This window comes from Acanthisitta chloris, unplaced genomic scaffold (assembly GCF_000695815.1).
Source record: "Acanthisitta chloris isolate BGI_N310 unplaced genomic scaffold, ASM69581v1 scaffold8714, whole genome shotgun sequence".
Taxonomy (NCBI): Eukaryota; Metazoa; Chordata; class Aves; order Passeriformes; family Acanthisittidae; genus Acanthisitta; species Acanthisitta chloris.
This window is the reverse complement of record NW_008668751.1, coordinates 45215-63552: the sequence shown is the minus strand read 5'-3', so window position 1 is coordinate 63552 and position 18338 is coordinate 45215. Positions and strand designations below refer to the sequence as shown.

The following is an 18338-nucleotide window of genomic DNA, read 5'->3' as shown; positions in this document are numbered from 1 at the left end:
GTTAGTACCTCTATTCAGCAGAATAGTTACAGAAAGCAAACAATACCCAGCTGAAATTACTAAAACATCTATGTACCTTTCCAGTGAAAGGAAACCTGGTTGATAAACAGAATTTAACAGCATAAATGAAGAAACTATTTACTTACTCAGTCTTTGAAGGAAGAATGATATTAACATACTTGCAATATATGTAAATACCTTAAATATATATGAGTAACATGTTGCTACTCCTACATATTTTTTTCTAACTAAACTCATTGTTTATTTACCTTTAAATTATAAAAGGAAAGCATATTCACTTTTGAAGGCTTGATGTATTAAATTTATCTGCATTATTCTGTGTCCTCATTTAGAAGATACATTTTTCAGCTGCTAAGCTATACACTAGTATGGGAAGCTGCCTACCCAAGCTTTTTTTTATTTCAGTGCCTCAGAAAATACTAACAAAACAATTAAACCATTGCTTCAATGGGAATTGCAGTGCATACAGGTAGTAAGTATATGGAGCTTCTTCTCTTAGATGTTCATTGTCTGAATTGCTTTCCTTTTACTGACAGGCTTATAGAACTACAGAAGCCATGAAAACTCAATGCTAACTTAAAAGTGCAACCTCTGTTACTTTAATATTTTTATACTGTGTATCAAGGCATTGTTTACATTAGATAATGAAATGGAGATGGGGCAGAAAACACACCTCGGAAAGACTTTCTACACAAAAGGATGAACACGGAGTTATTTGCACAAAGCATTAGAAAATACCGTGATATTTTATTATTAAAAATGCTGCTGAAAAGTTTATACATATGTGTCCAGCCATATATATCTTCTATCATTACTTAAGGCAAAAAAACCAAAAAATTGCAAAACAATAACAGAAGAAACCATTGAACCCTGTGTGCCTCTTAAGGACAAGAATATAAGCCTGGGAAAGTACTTTTGTTTTTCTTTTACAGTTTCAAAGTATATTTTGATATCATTATAATAGAATTCTATGAAGACCCTATAAATCTGTTCCCTCTATAAATCATACATCAGTCCAGATGTATCAAATTATTAAATCAACTTGATTGTAATTACTTTTAAAAGCTAAAATCATTCACTTACAGGAACTTTTTTTACCCAAATGTCACAAGCCTGACACAGTACTGTACATATTGCTAGCAGAAGACAATTGGAAGTACTAAACAAATACTGTAATTCACATTACAAACATACCCAACTGATTATGATGCCAAGCATCATTACCTTTTTTTTTTTTACCTTTTTTTTCTTTTTTTTTCTTTTTTTTTCACCTTTTTTAAGAGTTATGAACTGCTGCATCTCAGCTGAGGCATTACATAGTTGGTGGAAATGGCCTGGTATAGAGTCAGCATTAAGCAATATTATGTAATGGATCAGTGGAAAAAAAACCCAAAACCGTTTTCCATTTGTACTTTGGGGTTGCTGCTTCATCACATTCCTACCTGAACCTCCAGGTCAGATTTATAGAACATTTCCTACAGATAAAGGTTTATATTAGCCACATGTTGCATTTTTGTCATGTCATTAACTTTTTATTTCTTTCCTTCAGAATCTGTTTTACTGCCTGCTCCAACAAGGAGTTGTGCAGATGAATAGACCTCAGTGAATCACCTTGTCTTTGATTTTAGTTGTAGGGACTATTCCAAGATGTTTTATTAGAAAACAAAAAGCATAGAAAACAAGAGAGGTACAAGGCATCTTGTGTTAGGTACTTATGGGACATATGAGAGCGATGCAGCTTAATTGTGAATTAATAATCGAAAATACATCTGGGATAATCATGTTCAAGTGCAGACCAATTTGTTCAAATATCTTTGGTTGCTATCTCTCGATGATGGAGTAACTTTCAAAGACAAAATATAAAGCAATCTTCATCTGCAAGAACTTATTTCTAGCTTTTCACATTCAAAACAGTTGTTTGAATTAAATTGCTAAGTTGCTTTGTTTGATAGCTGTGCTTGGCCCCTGTTGTTTTAGTGAAGGAAGGACAGAAGGGAATAATCAGCTAAGGATTTTGCCCTTCCTGAGAGTGATGCTCTCTTGGATTTTCAGTTTTGTTCAGATGCAGAACAGCTGACCATGTCTCTGCTTCTCTCCATAATGTTCACTGACTATGGGACTGCTGTGCAATAAATCAGCAAGTCAAGTGTTTTCTGACAAGTACACTCTCAAGCACAAAACAAGATACTGGGCAGAGAAATTCTTTACACAGCCAGCCAACCAACCCTCCATTTCCCCATTTTCAAATTGTAGATTTATTTCATTTAGCAAAGCTAAGGAGGTGCTTTCTCAGCTGAGATTCCACTGCAACTGCTGGTGAATATAGAGCTAGTTTTCCTCAGAGAAGGCTGACCAAAACACAGGCTTTCATTGCTTTTCTCAGGGCACAAAATTCTTCCTAATGTATCACAATAACCAAGAACTACAAACTGGACTCTGAATATATATTATTGGATATTTCTTGGTTCAGTTCAACAAGCTTAAAATAGTAATTGTTTTCTTTTGTGTTTTTTTCTCTTCATTTTTCCAATCCATTGCCGTGTTGCAATTTAACAAAGGCTAACACAAAATTAAATTATAGAAAAAATGTTTCAGAAAAGAACAACAATCTCCTATGAATACTTTTACATGCACTAGTGTAACCTGTAAGAGAAAATATGCAGGTCACACAGACAACTGTATCCTCTGCATGACACCATGGCCTCATATAAATGAAACATGTTAGAAAAAACTCATGTTTTTTGTTTACCACTAGTAATTAAGAAGAAATTCCTCCTTTGGGCTTGGAGGAAACAGAGGTGATATGACTAATGTATATACACATAGGTCACAATCGAATGCACAATCTTTCTAAAAGCTCTTTTCAAACTGAAAACATCAATAAAAGCTGCTTCTCTTTTTTTGTTTCTTTGTTTTTAAACTCACAGCTATGTACATTTTTTACAAAGTTTCTTTAAATATAGTTCAGGCTGGCAAGTCATCTCTTTGCACAGAACTATACGTATTTTACTGCATAGTCAGTCCTCCTCTTTTTTTTTTTTTTTCATTTTTGTTTTTAATAATAAAATTCTATTTCCCCCGTCTGGATTACAGCTTCATATGCTGGGTAAAAGCCCATGGTGATGTCTTTGTTTTATCAATGGCCATTCATGGTATGGCACATAAAGAATTTTTTTTATTATTTTATTTATTAAAAAAACTCAAAACAAAACACCTGTACAGTCACTGGCTCTGTGTTCCAGAAGACTCTGCTTTGCTTGTTACACTCAAAACACATTTTAAATGACTTCTTCTGGCCTCAACTTTCAATCAAAGTGGCTGAGATCTTAAAGCAGTATCGCAACAGCAATGTACACTTTTCACATTTCACAGGGTTTGTAGTTGATCTTAAATATCAGTGAGTTTCTGTGGGAAGGATCAGTAAGAAAATAATAACTGTCCTTCTCTTTTAGATATTTTTACTTTAGATTTTGACAAGGTGTTCAATAGATGGTATTATAACGTTTTCCTCTTCTTTTTTTTTTTCTCTTTTTTTTTCCTTTTTTTTTTCTTTCTTCCAAGTGGCTTGTGAGGGCAGACAGGGAAGGGCTGAGCTATACTCTAGTGGTTGAATGTCCATGGGGCAAATTTGTACTGTTTTGTCCTCCACTGAAGGTGTTGAAAGTATGCAAAGGCTGCATTCCTGTTAATGTATTTGGAATCATGGTTATGGTGTTGGGTGTCATTAGAGGGATGTCATCTGGGGACCTTCTCAAAGTAAGGGTGTAGTCAGGTGGACAGGTTAGTCTCAGTGTGTCGTGAGCCTGCAGTGATTCACACTCGTGGTCATGTTCTAGCTGTTTCATCTGCAATGACATGATCTCTTCGTTTTGTATGTGTGCTATATCATTGGTTGTGTTCCTCTGAGGGCTCGGGCGTCTGTGAGTCTCGTGACGCCGCTTGTCCTTCTTGTAATATAATGCAGCAAAAGCTAAAATATTGAGGAACAGCAGAGATGCTCCCACAGCAATGGTGACACTCAGCTCTGTGGAGTAATCTCGCTTGTTTTCTATCAGAACTGTCGTATCCTCTGGAGCTGTTTTATGAGTGTCTTTTGAATGTTTGGGATTGTTGGCAGGTGTCATCGCTGGGCGTTTAGTGGCTGGCCACAATTTTCCAGGAGAACGTCTCGTCACGTAAGGAAACGAGGTCATGTCGGGAGGGGGGACTTTAGTTGTTGTAGAAACATACTGAAAGATTTCATTCAGGTTGTGAAGGTGTGGTACTAACTCCAACCAGAAAGCAACCTTTGTTGCTCTGTAGTGATCACGAACTCGGGGTTTCAGGCCAATGTGCAGATAAAGTTGGTCTTTAGGATTGTATTTGGACCAGGCCACTTCTTCAAAGCGGTTGGGTTTTGTGTGGATGAACTTTGTATCCTGTGGAACAGGCTGGTTTGGATCTCTAAAAATGTGAAAACAGACAATGTTATAGACACTAAAAAACTCCACAAAGATCACAACAAAACCCCAAAGCAAAAAGCTCCCAAACCCCTCAATTCTTTAGTTAATAGTTTATCAAATACTTAAAATAGCCAAAAATCAGAAGCTAAAAAAACCTCCCTAACTGAAGAACAGCTGTTAATAAATAATCAAAAGAAAATGACTTACTGTACAGTGCATCTCAGAAACTATTTTCAATTTTTTACAAGAAAATGGAGAAAGGATAGCATTTCTACTCCCAAAAGCTCATCTGAAGTTCTGTTATTCAGTATCATACTCCACATAAGTCTTAGATACATATTGTCCTAGAGAGGTACTAATTACCTCTCCCAATAGCAAAGGTGTAGTAGGTTCAACAGTAACTTTCTCATTTAAGGTACCACTACTTCCACTGCTGGAAGTAGTAAATATGGGCATCTAATCCTTAGGACAATATTGGAAGTCCATGTGATCATGAGAATTTATACTGCCTGTGTATATTACACTAAGAAACTTCAATACCTGAAATACCAGGGCCAATAAATATAACAGGGAACCATTTCTCTTTGTGTTCCTTAACTGATCTATTAGTCCTTCTTCATTCAAGTATCTACTTTAGGGAAAAACCTTTGAACTATTTTTATGTCACAAAACATTTGTAATGGCAGATTACTATTTGCCATATGATCAGTGCTATGAAATGACTGTTCAAGGGTCATAGAACAGTGAGGCTTAATTCTGTCTCAGTTTATAGCAATGAGAAATATATTAGCTGAGATCAACAAGTTTTATAGTAGTTAAGCAGTAGTAGTACACAACTCAGAGACAATTTAAAATTGGTAACACAAATTGAAATTATGCTTTTCCCCTATTTTCTATTTTTTCTCATAGGTTCAGAATAAATACAAACCAGTGTCACAAAAAGCATTTAAATATAGTTAATATCTGTGTATCTTTATGACTTTAGTCAACTTGAAGTAAATATGACTTCCCCCTGGCAAGAGAAAATCCAGAAATTTATAGTTAATATCTGTGTATCTTTATGATTTTAGTCAACTTGAAGTAAATATTACTTCCTCCTGGCAAGAGAAAATCCAGAAATATAAAATTACTAATACAGAGTTTAATATTCTGTTGTGCATAAGTTTGAATCTTCTTTTGCATCAAAGAGTATTTTCTGGGACTTTGTGATATATTATACTGAGACTACATTATTTATTTTCTATGCATTACTCTGAGAACTTTCCATTCTCCTTTTCATTCCCATATGCATTAGTTTATTTCCTGTGAAACAATTCTAATATTTTCCTTTTCTTCCAATATTCTGTTATGTATGTTATGGGAATACCAAGCCCCACTGCCACAGATTTTAAAGCATCTTAGCTTTTTTCTTTTTCCATTTTTAAGAGCTCATGAACATGACTGCCTACTTTAGCATTCCTTTATTGTACATAAAGAGCTATTCCTTAGTTCTTAAATGAGACAGGCAATTTTAATGATCTTATGACTACTGTATTCTTTTGTTTACCTGAAAGAATTTATCTCAGCTTTTTTGAGTGAAAGGAAGACTTCTTTTTGTATATAATTATGGCATTTTGGCTTACTTATGCTTATGGTTTTAGAGGTTTGGGGGTTTTGGGCTGTTTGGGTTTTTGGTATGCTGTAGCTTTTTTAAAAATATTGTACTGTATCTACTCTTTTGAATCTCAATAACATATAAGAGATATAAAAACTAGGGGGTTCCTAACTGTTACCATTTTGCCTATCTGTAATCTATTTTTTTTATTTTTCTATCTGTTTAATTAATTTTAAATTTATGTAGCAACAGCCAAATTGTGTTAATTCTGAAAATACATATAATCATTTAGTAATTGTTAATCCCAGTTGAAACCAGAGGAGTGATATTCACTTCCAAGCAGTACAGAAACAGACGTATGCTGCTACTTTGAGGGACTCCTAACATGTATTGAAGAAGCAAATAAAACTACTTCTTTTGTTCTTCTAGAACAGACTGAAAGATTCAGAAAATCCAGACAAGAGGATATTGGCCCAATTCAATATATCTACTACTACAGAGCTTCAGGGTTCAATGCACAAATCCTAAAGCAAATTAAAAATCCATAAATGCAATCTGCAAAGCATTTTTCTTGTGAGAAACTCAAAATACTGCAAGAGTTATGGCACAAAAGCTTGTGTTGTCCCCCCCTTGCTGTTCTGACTCACAGCACAAAAAACTCTGGAAAGGATCCTACAGGAAACCAAAAAGCTCATGTAACTGAGTTGCACTTGACACAAAGTACAAGTGACAAAGAAGCTGAGCACTTATTTCAATGAACAGCCAAGCTGGACACACATTTTGTAAATTAATTTTTTTAATGGCTCTATGAAAATGACAGCATATTATTATTTTAGCAACTAACATTTTTTAAATTAGCATTCTCACTGTGGTCCCTTCCAACCTTACCCATTCTGTGATTCTGTTCCTCTACAAACAGCCTACAAAACAAGTAAATATCAATGTCTCTTTCCCTCTCTTCCATTCTCTACTTCCATCTGTCATTTTTAACTATGTCTATTGGGAGCATCCAATTATGCTGCCGCCTCCTCCAAACACATAAGAGAAAATTACATTACATGAGGCTAGGCTTGTATTTCAGTATTTGTTTACATGGCTGTGTGTGGGCACGAAGCTGTCCATTGGAACAAGGAACTGCAAAAAATCAGTCAGCCCTACAGACAAGTCAATTCTTTGCTGAGGATATCAGAGCTCTACCATTGCCATCAACTCTAGGGTTGATCACTTAATAAATGAATAAATGGTCTGAATATTCTCTCTGATAAAAGATTTTAATTTTTTTTTCACAAGAAAAGGTAATAATTAAGTACAATCCCGAAAAGAGGATCGAATAATGCACAGATCTTGGTTTTACACACTAATTATAATTTGCCAAAAATATTCAGTTGATACGAACAAGAGAATATTTTTATAGGTAGGCACAAAATATAGATGCACAGACAATCATTTCTCTTATCAAAGCAGCTGTTTGACAAAACTCTTGATCTGTTACTTTAATTTTAAATTTCCTTTTGTCTTTTTTAGCCTCTCCCATCACCTTTTTCTTTCTGGATGTTCTTGAGGCTCAAGTGTGTAATTACATAACAAAAGGCTGCTAGGAAACTTTCCTTTAAAAACCCACTGCAGATGATGATAACAGTATAATCTGAGCAATATATTTTTGGTTCTGTACTTTTTCCAGTAATGGCTCTCATAGGGACTAGATAACTTGTTTCTCAATTTTACCAGTTGGTGGGGAGGCTTTTTTTTTCTTCATCCTATTGCTAGAACAAAATTGATGATTGTTATTCAATTTGCTCTCTCATTATTTACTTTTATCACCTTTAGAATTCAATTTAAACAGCTTCACCAACAAAAAATGTGTGCATTATGAAATGCCTGGACTTGTTTTCCATATGACAGAAGACTATATGATGATTTTCCTTGTCTTATTTGAGGTATATTTTTGTTACTGTGCAGAATAATCTAATTTCACCTATCTTTTTTTTTTTCTCCTACTTTCAGTCTGCACTGATTTTGTACAACTTAAGATGTTGTTGTTTATTGTAATTTCATTCACACCTTATGGGCTGGAGATGTGCAATCAAAGCATCAATTTCTCAGGCAATATAAAGTAAATGTGTGTGCAATGGATGCTGACAGAAAAGCAACACACACTCTTGTTCAGAAGGCAGATTAGGGATTTGACCTGGAGGGCAAATGAGGGAACTGAGTATCTCATATTTCAATGTCATGTCATGGGAAGAATGATGGGCAATCTTAAGAAGTTTTCTCATATCCTGAATACCATTTCTGATTTAACTACTTCTGTAACACCATTGACTATCATTCAGGACAATGGAATTTTTAGGTGAATGCATTCAAAAGTGTTTTATTTTTTGTGTCCTTCTCTAACTTCATTGGAGAGCAAAATATCTTCACAGTTACATAATGAGTTTGTCTGTCTCCAAGACTATGAAAGGCCCCTTGATCATTTATTTTCTTTCAGTAGTACTCTTTTCTCCATGTGGGGAAAAAAGAAACGAACAAAAATGAGAGAAAAATGGGAAAAAAGAAACGAACAAAAATGAGAAAAAAAAGAGAGAAAAACTGGCATTTCTTCATTCATCTACTGTTTTTTTCACTTTGTCACAATATTAATAGTGGCATGGCCATTCCTGCCTGAAGCACTGGTACACAGGCCTATTTTCCCTTACTTCCTTTCCTGACTTATCACCAGGTCCCACTGTTGCCATGTTCCCAGTCAGCTATTAGAACTACTGAAGAAAGCAAACCATAAGTACACTGTTTTGTTTGACTAACACAGACTTGCCATTGGAGACTGTTATTTCTTCAGACAAAAACATCAAAAAGAAATGCAACAGCCTCATAAAAGGGTTCACTGAGAATTGATTTGAAAATACACTTTAATCATTGTAAGTTTAATCATGTCTTCCATTAGAGAGCCAAACTGAATATAAAACATAGACATTCTCAATAACTCAGTTAGGTTTGTGCTTCAGAATAAATGGCAGTAAAATAATTCTGAAGTATTTATCTGAATTACAAAGAAAACAAGGATATATCCTTGAGACCTTATCTTTCCCAATACCAGCATAGGTAGAGATGGATGAATGGGAGCAAAAATAGAGTATTGTAGCTCATCAAAAAGAGGGCAATTTTTAGAAACCCAATAGATGTGTCTAATGAGAGCATGGCTTTGTATCTACTCTGTGAAACTTCAAATCCTTCTTCACAAGAGAGCAGCTGGGAGAGTATCTGTAAAGGACTGGCACACATCCCCTTATGTTGTTCACTCTCCCCCTGCTGATGTATCTGTGAAGGAGGTAACATGGCCCTAACAGAACATTTGGCATATAAAATTACCATTACAGTTAGGATAGTACTACTGGCAGCAGACTGAAGCTCTAAGTGCACCTCTTAATGAAGCTCTCACATATAAATTGCACACAGTGGAATTAAAAGCTGTATTTTTGTGTCATTTTTGTATCCCAAATGCAGTATCTCATTACTACTCTGTAACAAATTGTTTCCCTCTTTCTAAGGCATGTTAGAAATATAGTTTTGTAAAGGCCAAAAATAGACTGCAAATAATAATTTTAAAAAAAAGTCATAGCAAAGTAGAAAATAAAGGATTAGCAAAATGCAGCTTCCAGGTATGTATTTCAGGCATAATCTATCTGCCATTAAACACTTTAATTGTCACTTCCTCTTTGCTAGATTCAGTAACTGACTTCAAAGTTAAACACAATAAAAGCACTGTAGCTTGTGTTGTGTCTTTGACACCTAGGGATTTTACAAGATTGACCTGCCCTCCAAACCCATCTTGGCAGTAGGCCCATTAAACAATGTGTCTTTTTTAGCAATGGGTGGCATATCATTAAAAACCCAACACAGTCTATCAGAACAATGTGCCACCTGAGCTGTAATTATACAATAAGTACCTGGTTGCAGCCTCTGTGGGAGAGTCATCACAACTGGAAATCTCAGAAACATTAAAAATAAATAAATATATCTGCAGTTTTAATGTTCAAGGCTCATGTACAGGGAAATGTAGAATAATAAAATCTTTCAGTTAATAGATTTTTCATATGTGTTGCCATGGGTACAAACACAAAGCAAGACAACTTCTATCACAATAAGAATGGGAAATGATCAATTAAAAATGGAGTGGGAAAAAAACCCTGAAGCAGAGCCCCAACAATGCAGGCTTGTACTATTGATCTTGAGATTTGGAGGACCTGGGTGGATTCTGGATTGCACGTGAGTGAGTAGAGAGGAGAATGGTTACCCCAGATATGTTCCCTGTTACTCTCAGCTTGAGGTGCTACAACCTTCCCTTTTCCATTGGAGGAACCAGAGGTGCAGAGCAAATGTAGTCTTAAAATATTATTTCCCTCCAAGTATTCTCTTGCACTATCCAGGAAAATTGATCATTGTTTATACAATCAAAGGGGAAAAAATCAGCAGGGTAATATATATTGTGGTGTTCTTTTTCTTTCCTTGTGAAAACTCAAATTTTACAGCTAGAGGTCATTTCTAATAACATGTCTTTCAGACTGCCTATAAAGGATTGAGTCTTTAATAGAAGATATACACCATTCCTGTCTTATCACCAGTGTCAAAGTTTCAAAAATGACTAATAGCTCTTCCAAAGCACCTGTTGTTCTCTTAGGTGTAATATGACAATGGGTTCATAACCAGAGAACTGGAATCTCTGTTCTTTTGTATAGTCTGCTGAAACTAGCTTTCAAGTAGCAACAGCTGGAAAGTGCTTGCAATTATAAGTAATGGTGTCAGCTGGGAATGTCAGAATCTCCTGCCAGCCTCAAAAAATTGCTTAAATACAACTCCTTAATCTACAGGGAATAGTCATAAAGTAATAGTAATCAACGGCGAGACTGCCGAGGTTTTGCATCTCCATAATAATTCCAATTACATATATATGTGAGGATCTGACATGTGGCATTCCATCTATAAAAGTAAAGACAGACTGCTGGTATCATCATCTTTCTGAGTGTGTGGTACAGCCAGCATGTGGCATTGTCTGTCCATAAACCAAGTTTTCATCCCAAAGTTTGCTCATACTGCTACTGATCACTTTTTGTTGCCAAATACATGCAAATATATCACAGTTCATTCACCTTTGTTGCTAAACTATGGAATTTCTGCATTCAAAACTACCTGTTTGTCTAACATATGGTGCACAAAACCTCCCCTGTAAATTGACCTGAAGCATTTGATTGGTTTTGACTCAATTCACGCTTGAGGTTCCTGTTAAGATGACAAAGTCTCTCTTCCTTGAACGTCATTTAGATTCATTAAAGGCTGCAAGGGCTGCTGAAGCCTCTGAGTGTTTCACAATAGGCATCTCTGAGTTTTTCTTATATAGCTGCACTCTGTTCACTGCAGTGCAGTAAAGCTGCAGTTTCCAGAGCCCAATCCTGCCATTAAACATTCATTGGAAAGATTTACAGCCCCTTTGTGCCACAAGTATCTTTGTTTTAATTCAGTACTGAAGACTCAAGGTTAACAAAAAAGCCCTTGCTGCTAAAGGAAAACACTGCAATACTCTTTAAAGGAATACTGTAGGAAGAGAACAGAATTTATTAATAGCACTCACAGATTAAACTGCTTTGAGGGTTCTTTCCTTGATGTTTACAACTGAATTTCAGCAAAACACTGATGTCTTTATTTTGTTTTGTAAGCAGAATTAATTTATATTTTTAACCTTCTCAAAGCAAAATTTCTATCTCAGTCTCTTCTTCATTCCAGTCAAGTACTTATTATTGCCATTATAGCTCTCAGAGGGAAAAATTTTTCCAGTGTCTGCCTTTCTGTTCTAATTCCTCCCTGAGTCCTCATCCCTGTGAAGGTCACTGAAAAACAAGAACTTCCTTTCTTTTGTAGCAGATAAATTCTATCTACCTGACAGTTCCTTCTTCAAGTAGCAGACATGTTGCCTCTGATTTTTCAGTATCTTAGTGAGACACCTTTTCTCTGAGACATGCTTTTGTCTTAGTAATTATCCTATTTTTTTAATCCAAAATACAGTGCATTATTATTCTCACTGAGCTACTGAAACAAAATAGTTTGGGGGAACACACTAATTAAAAATCTATTAAATATGAATAAGCCTCAGCTACCTCCTGTCTTAACACAAATAGTTCTATAACTCTACTGCAGGATCAGAGCTTGAGGCCACTGCAATGGGCTACTGACTATTTTAGAAGTATGCTATCAACAAAAAGGAATGCTGGGGGTCACACTTACCCAGTTTTGGCAAAGTTAGTCCAGTATGTCATAACCACTGCACTGAGCATGACATCATTCTTGGAAAAGTTGCAGTTGAACAGTTCTGTGGGACCAATCATAGGAATCCCAAACACGTAAGGGACTTCATCACCATGAGCTGAATCAGCCCAGCTGGGTTTCATTTCACTTTGGCAATGGTGATAAAATGCATAGAAATACGTTGGAGATCCATACTGGGCATGCAGGTCAGCAGTAGCAACAGCTGGAGCAACCCACTGGTGGTCTGTGAAAAGAGCAACCAGGGTCTTCCGTCTCGTTTCAGGGTTTTCTTTGTCTGCCCAGTCGGTGTACATGAATTTAATGGTCTCTCGCAGTGTATCCTTCCCTTCTGGATAACCATACAGATTGTCCACAAAATTGGAGACAGAAAAGTCAAAATCATTGGGGGAAACACCATCTTCATTGTCGACAATGCCATCCACAAATTTTAAACCTTCCCCTTGATTCACGCCCAGCATTATATCATAGTTAAGGAATTCCCCTTGCTCCATGAGAATCTGAGGGTCATCTGGAATCACATCTCCATCTATCACAGGCCCAAAGGCAATATGGTACGTGGCTGGAGTGATGGTCTGTTGAATGAGTTCTTTGTAATTCTTATTCCGAAGACATTCAACCAAATCAGTGGTATCCAGCATGTCACAGCCCACTTTATCTGCCAATATCCGAGTGTACTTGGCAGGCTGATAGTTCACTGCCCAGCTGGACAGGGCTGTTCCACTCTGTATGATTGCCTTTTGGAACAAGCCTGCAGGTGCAAATTGTTTAAGCACAAATCCAATTAGATATTTGGAAAAAAAAAAATTACAAAATAATAAAATAAAATGAAAAGCAGTTCTTACTAAGCAAAAAAAAGATTGGATTGTACAATCATTAAAGAATGCATGCACCAAAATTTTATTTCAATTTCCATAGATCATACCACTGCTCCCTTTTTATGGTATCTTTAATAGTCTACTCATTAAAATCCCTCATGTTCTTGATGCTCACACACATAAAGCATGAAGGTTTCAGGTTGCTTTTTCAGGAAAAAACTCATGCTTATAGTGCAATTTTCTTGCACCTTTAATGGGAGTCCTCTGGTTTTCCCACAGTGAAACATTTTTTTAAAGGACTGGCAGCTACAAGCAATCATATCCTCTTCACCGTGTAAATGACACTCATAAATGTGCCTTTCAGTAGTTTAAAGGTCAAATGAAAATTACACACTCTCATTTCCTTCACAGAAGCCATGCAACATACAATTTGAAAAAATCTGCTCTACTAAACACAATTTAGTAGGTTTGAATCTTCTGAGATCTTTTATTTACCCTTTAGTCTTTTAAATTGGTACTATTTTGCCTGTACAAGTTAGTACTGCCTATATGTAGAATTTTATGTGTGTGTGTGTGTGTATGAATATTGAATTTAAAAAGATTTGATTTTTTTTGGAAGAGTTTTTTTCTGGGTTTTTTTTTGTGTGTACTAATATAAAGAGGAATGAAAGACCTGGTCTGAAGCCTGTCATCGTGTCAGAGCACTGAAAAGGAATTGAAACTTACTGATGGAACTTCCTCATCTGTTTTTTTTCTGGTAAAAGCACTAAAATGGCCTATTTTATATTTCAGCTGAAGTGCCTGGGTGTCTTCTGCACATGGTTTCTACTGTCAAGCTCTCAAAATGTCAAAGACAACAACAGCTACAGAAGCATGTGGGTTTTGTGGGTGATACACCTTTGTGGTGAGTACTTACTGCACATGCTACAAAATTTCAATGATGTAATCGGTTAAATTTTTCATAGTTCCATCTGCTTGATGGCTCAACAGTTACTCACTGCACTCTATTTGTACCAATAGACTGAATCATCAGGCATAATTCTATGTATTACAAAATGGGGTGTGTTTGCCTGTCACCCTGCTGTAACTTCTTGCTAGGGCTTAGCCTTCTGTCACCAATTTCTGTCTCTTTTAATGTGCTAGAAATGCCATGGACTTATGGTCTTGTCTTCTTTTGCAAATTCTTTATAGATTTGGTCTTGCCACCAGGAATATTCATGGTTCAGTATTGATGATGTGTATACTTGGGGTTTGGGGCTTTTTTTTGCAGGGTGAGGTGTGAGGGTAGAAATACCACAGCTCACTCACCAAAATACTGTGTGGGATCACACAGTACTTGTGGGGAGTTAAATACAGTTTGCAATAAGGTTAAGTTACATTATTATTAAGTAAGGAAAGCATCTAAATATATGTTGGAAGTGCAGCCAAGAGTGTGGAAAAAAAAAAGGAAAAAAGGTCACTGCTCTTTTCCATTTTAATTAGGGCAAATTCTTTGGTAGAAGAGCCAGTGGAATCTGTTGATAAAGCTAGAAAAAGTATATTTCCCCTGGCATTTGTTGCATGAGATTTCTGCTGTAATAGCATCTAATTTTCCTTATATTTATGCTGACTAATACAAAGCCAGAATACTAGCTAGTAGGTATTTTACAAACATTACAGACCTCAGGTAACTCTAATTCAGCATACTTCCTATGACCATTTTCATTATACTATAACATGAAAAAAAAATTGCTTTGCTCAGAGGATCATTACCTTCTGAATAGTGGGAGAGTGTCAGGAGACTGACACAGGAAGCTCCTGCCCCAGATCCAAAAATAGTAACTCTTTTTGGGTCTCCTCCAAAAGATCCAATATTTTCTTCAATCCAACGTAACGCTTGGATTTGGTCAAGCAATCCGTAATTGCCTTTTGCAGCTTGGTCCCCAGTACTTAAAAAACCTGTAAGGCAAAAAACCCCTAATTTTAGTTCACCAGATACAGAGTTAGCTACAGGGTATCTACATATTCACAACACATCTTCCCATGTTGCATCTTCTGCGCTTTTTTTTTTCCTTTCTTTTTTTCAAAGGTCATGGTCCTAGTCAAATGTCTCCAGTGCAGGCAGTGGAACTCATTCTGTATGCTGTTTAGCTTTAGTTTGTTTTTCTGTACTGCAGAGGTCACATTTATGAAGAATCACTATTTTCCTTTTTGAAATATTTCTGTAACAATACAACAACACACAAGATTTTAAGCATTTGATAACTGTATGCCAGTAGGGTACAAAGTCTTAGGAAATCATTTTTGTGCAAAGATGTGAGATAGCCAGTCTTCCACTGACTCCTTTATACATTAATTTAAATGCTTCTTACCAGAATTGTCCTGAACTACAAGGCTTTTTAAATTATTGCACTTCTGATATGGATAGATGTACTCAGGAAAGAAGGCTGAAGAAAATAGTAAAAGGAACATGAAAAAGCCTAGGAAAAAAATTGCACTTCAATTTCACAGAGGATATTTATTAGGAAGATAGAAGGTAAATCCATGGCAATTCAGGCTTTGGTAGGGAGATTTTATCTGAACTAATCGGGTTTTGTCTCTTTCCTTGGAAATTGCAGGGAAAGCTGCACTGCTGGTTTTTTTGTTCCTGTGTTGTGCTTATCAGATTTTAGAAACAAAGCATGACACGTTTTCTGCTTGTCTTGCAACTGAGAACAAAATGACCAAAAGATTAGGCCTGAGATTAATTTTGGATTTTTGTAACCAACTAAGGCGAAGCATTGCAGTTATCCACACTGTCTATCATTCACAGTTAAGACCTTGTGCTACATCCAAATTACCACATTAAGCCATGTACTCACACTCCTTTCTTTAACTCCCACAGACCTTTACCTGTTCAACAACTGTAAACCAGAAGAATATTAGAAATCCCTCACAGAATATGGAAGTTTTCACATGTACGTTACTGATTTAGACACCACTTGCAGCTGCTTATCACAACAAAACAAGCACATCACTTGGCAGGCACTTCCAAGCAAATTATCAGTTCAGACAAATTTGCCAAGAAGGTGGACCCAGGACTCAGGAGATCTGTGGGATGGAGCACTTTGAAATGAGAAAGTCTGTTATCGTGAGCAACCTGAGCCTGCAGTAACAAGACCTTCATGCTCCTAGGAAACACTGGAAGGGAAGTCTTAGGTCCCTAGGGGAAAAAAGGCCTCACAGTTCATTTCACCTGCTTTGGGAAAGGGGACAGATCTCTTTGCATTGGCCATAGTAATTTTTTTGGTGATAGGAAGAATGAAAATTCATAAGGCAGAAGGGATTCACAATGTGGAGGAAGCAGAAGAGAAGAAACGGGAAGAGAAAAGAAGAAAAACAGATTTGTCAGATATTCACACCTGTCAGACTTGGGCCAAAATATTTTCTATGGTAAAATTTCTAAAATGAGTTGCAATATCCAGACTCGAATTTAAAAGCTGTATCACAATAAGGGCCAAACTCTATATGAAACACTATATGGCCTTCATTATGGTCTTCATTATGGTCTTCATTATGGTCTTCATTATGGTGGCATAAATTTCTGCATGCAAGGTAAGGCATGGTTGAATGAAATGTATTACCTTCTAGAAAAAATAATCTTTTTAATATCTCTTAGTAATTATTCATAGGTTTATAATGCCAGCAGGTGTCTGATGAGTCCTTGTATTTTTCACAGAACAGTTGCTTCAATTGCAGTAATATAAATCACATCCTTATTAGTAAATAGCATTTGATCCAGCTTTCTCATTTTTAAAGAAGTCTCTAATAATGGCAAGCACAGTACTTAGAATGGCAGCAACATCTTTTTCCTCCTCTATACCAATGGAGAAAAAATAAACAAACTATTAATCTGTAATTTTCTCAATTTTTTCATTTAACAGATGTGTTTTTCTCTTTTTCACGGGCCTTTATTATCTTTTTAGGACTGTCAAAGAAAGAACAACCCACTTATTGGCTTTGCTGCTGCAGCTCACTGCAATATTCTATAATTAAGGCTTTGTTCAATCAAAACTATGACCTCCCTGGGAGAAAGTGACTGTGTAACCTTTAAAGCAGCATGGTAATTAATATTCAGAGCCTAAACATGTTTTAGCTCTTATAGCAGCATCAAGCTAAAGCTGGTTGACCTTTGTAAATTTGAATTCTTTCCAAACGTTCTAAAAGGTGAACTGGATAAAACTGCAGTCAATGAATATCTGATGTTAGACAAATGAAGATTTTTTTTGTTTCCACAGTTCTCTGCTGATTGTCATTAATTGCAAGAACAAATTTTCTTAATTTAAAAAAATAATCATCACAGCAAGGAATTAGCCCCACGTGACACAAACTGAATTAATAAATCTGTCTTTTCTGCATGAGGATGTATTTTCTTTCATGCTCTGAATACCAGATCAAAATATTTCTTCAAAGGTATTTCAAGAAATTCAGGCAAATAGTAACTATTTGTTCAGAAATTCACAACACTAGGAGCTTTGTGACTTTTTTCTGTGACCACTGTGAAGATTTCAGAACAGTATTTTCATGTGGCACTCAATAGACAGGAATGCAGCTTTTTTTTTTCTCAGATGTGTTTTTATACTCTGTGCCTGTTATATATATATTTTAACTGCACTTAAAAGTATTTTCCAGTTTATAATTTGGTGTGATTTTAAGGACATTTTGGGATCTGAAAATCTTTAGCCTTGGGTTTTGATAGAAACCTAATTTAGCTGAGTAAGGAATGGCAATAGTTTAATATGTCCAGTTTATAATTTGGTGTGATTTTAAAGACATTTTGGGATCAGAAAATTCTTAGCCTTGGGTTTTGATAGAAAACTAATTTAGCTGAGTAAGGAATGGTAATAGTTTAATATGAAAAAAAAAAAAGATTTTGGGTTTCGTTGTTGTTGTTTTTCCACATAATGATATAGAAAGGCATTAATATTAATATTCAGTTCTTGACTTCACAAATCTGACTTCCCTTAAATAATTATTTGGAAGGATGAACATATAGCTGTCCAACTGTAAAATACTATGGACAACAACAGCTGAAAAAGTGTGTGCATCCCTAATGTGTTGAGTGAAATATCCCAAACAGTCTTAGTGGACATTTGCTCCAAATTAATTGTGCCAGAGGGAAATATGACTCTC

At 35.9% G+C, this 18338-nt stretch overlaps 1 protein-coding gene across 1 annotated transcript in view; it reads right to left on the bottom strand.

Annotated features, from left to right (window-relative positions):
* Positions 1-3253: 3253 nt before the first annotated feature.
* Positions 3254-18338, bottom strand: part of LOC103800667 (neuroligin-4, X-linked-like) — a 51026-nt gene continuing 35941 nt past the window's right edge. Inside the window, exons 2-5 of the mRNA XM_009073049.1 lie at positions 17834-17917; positions 14940-15134; positions 12331-13120; positions 3254-4464 (exon numbers count right to left, since the gene is read on the bottom strand). Of these exons, the coding sequence (XP_009071297.1) occupies positions 3615-4464; positions 12331-13120; positions 14940-15134; positions 17834-17917 (1919 nt within the window). The 3' untranslated portion in view covers positions 3254-3614. The remainder of the gene's footprint in view (positions 4465-12330; positions 13121-14939; positions 15135-17833; positions 17918-18338) is intronic.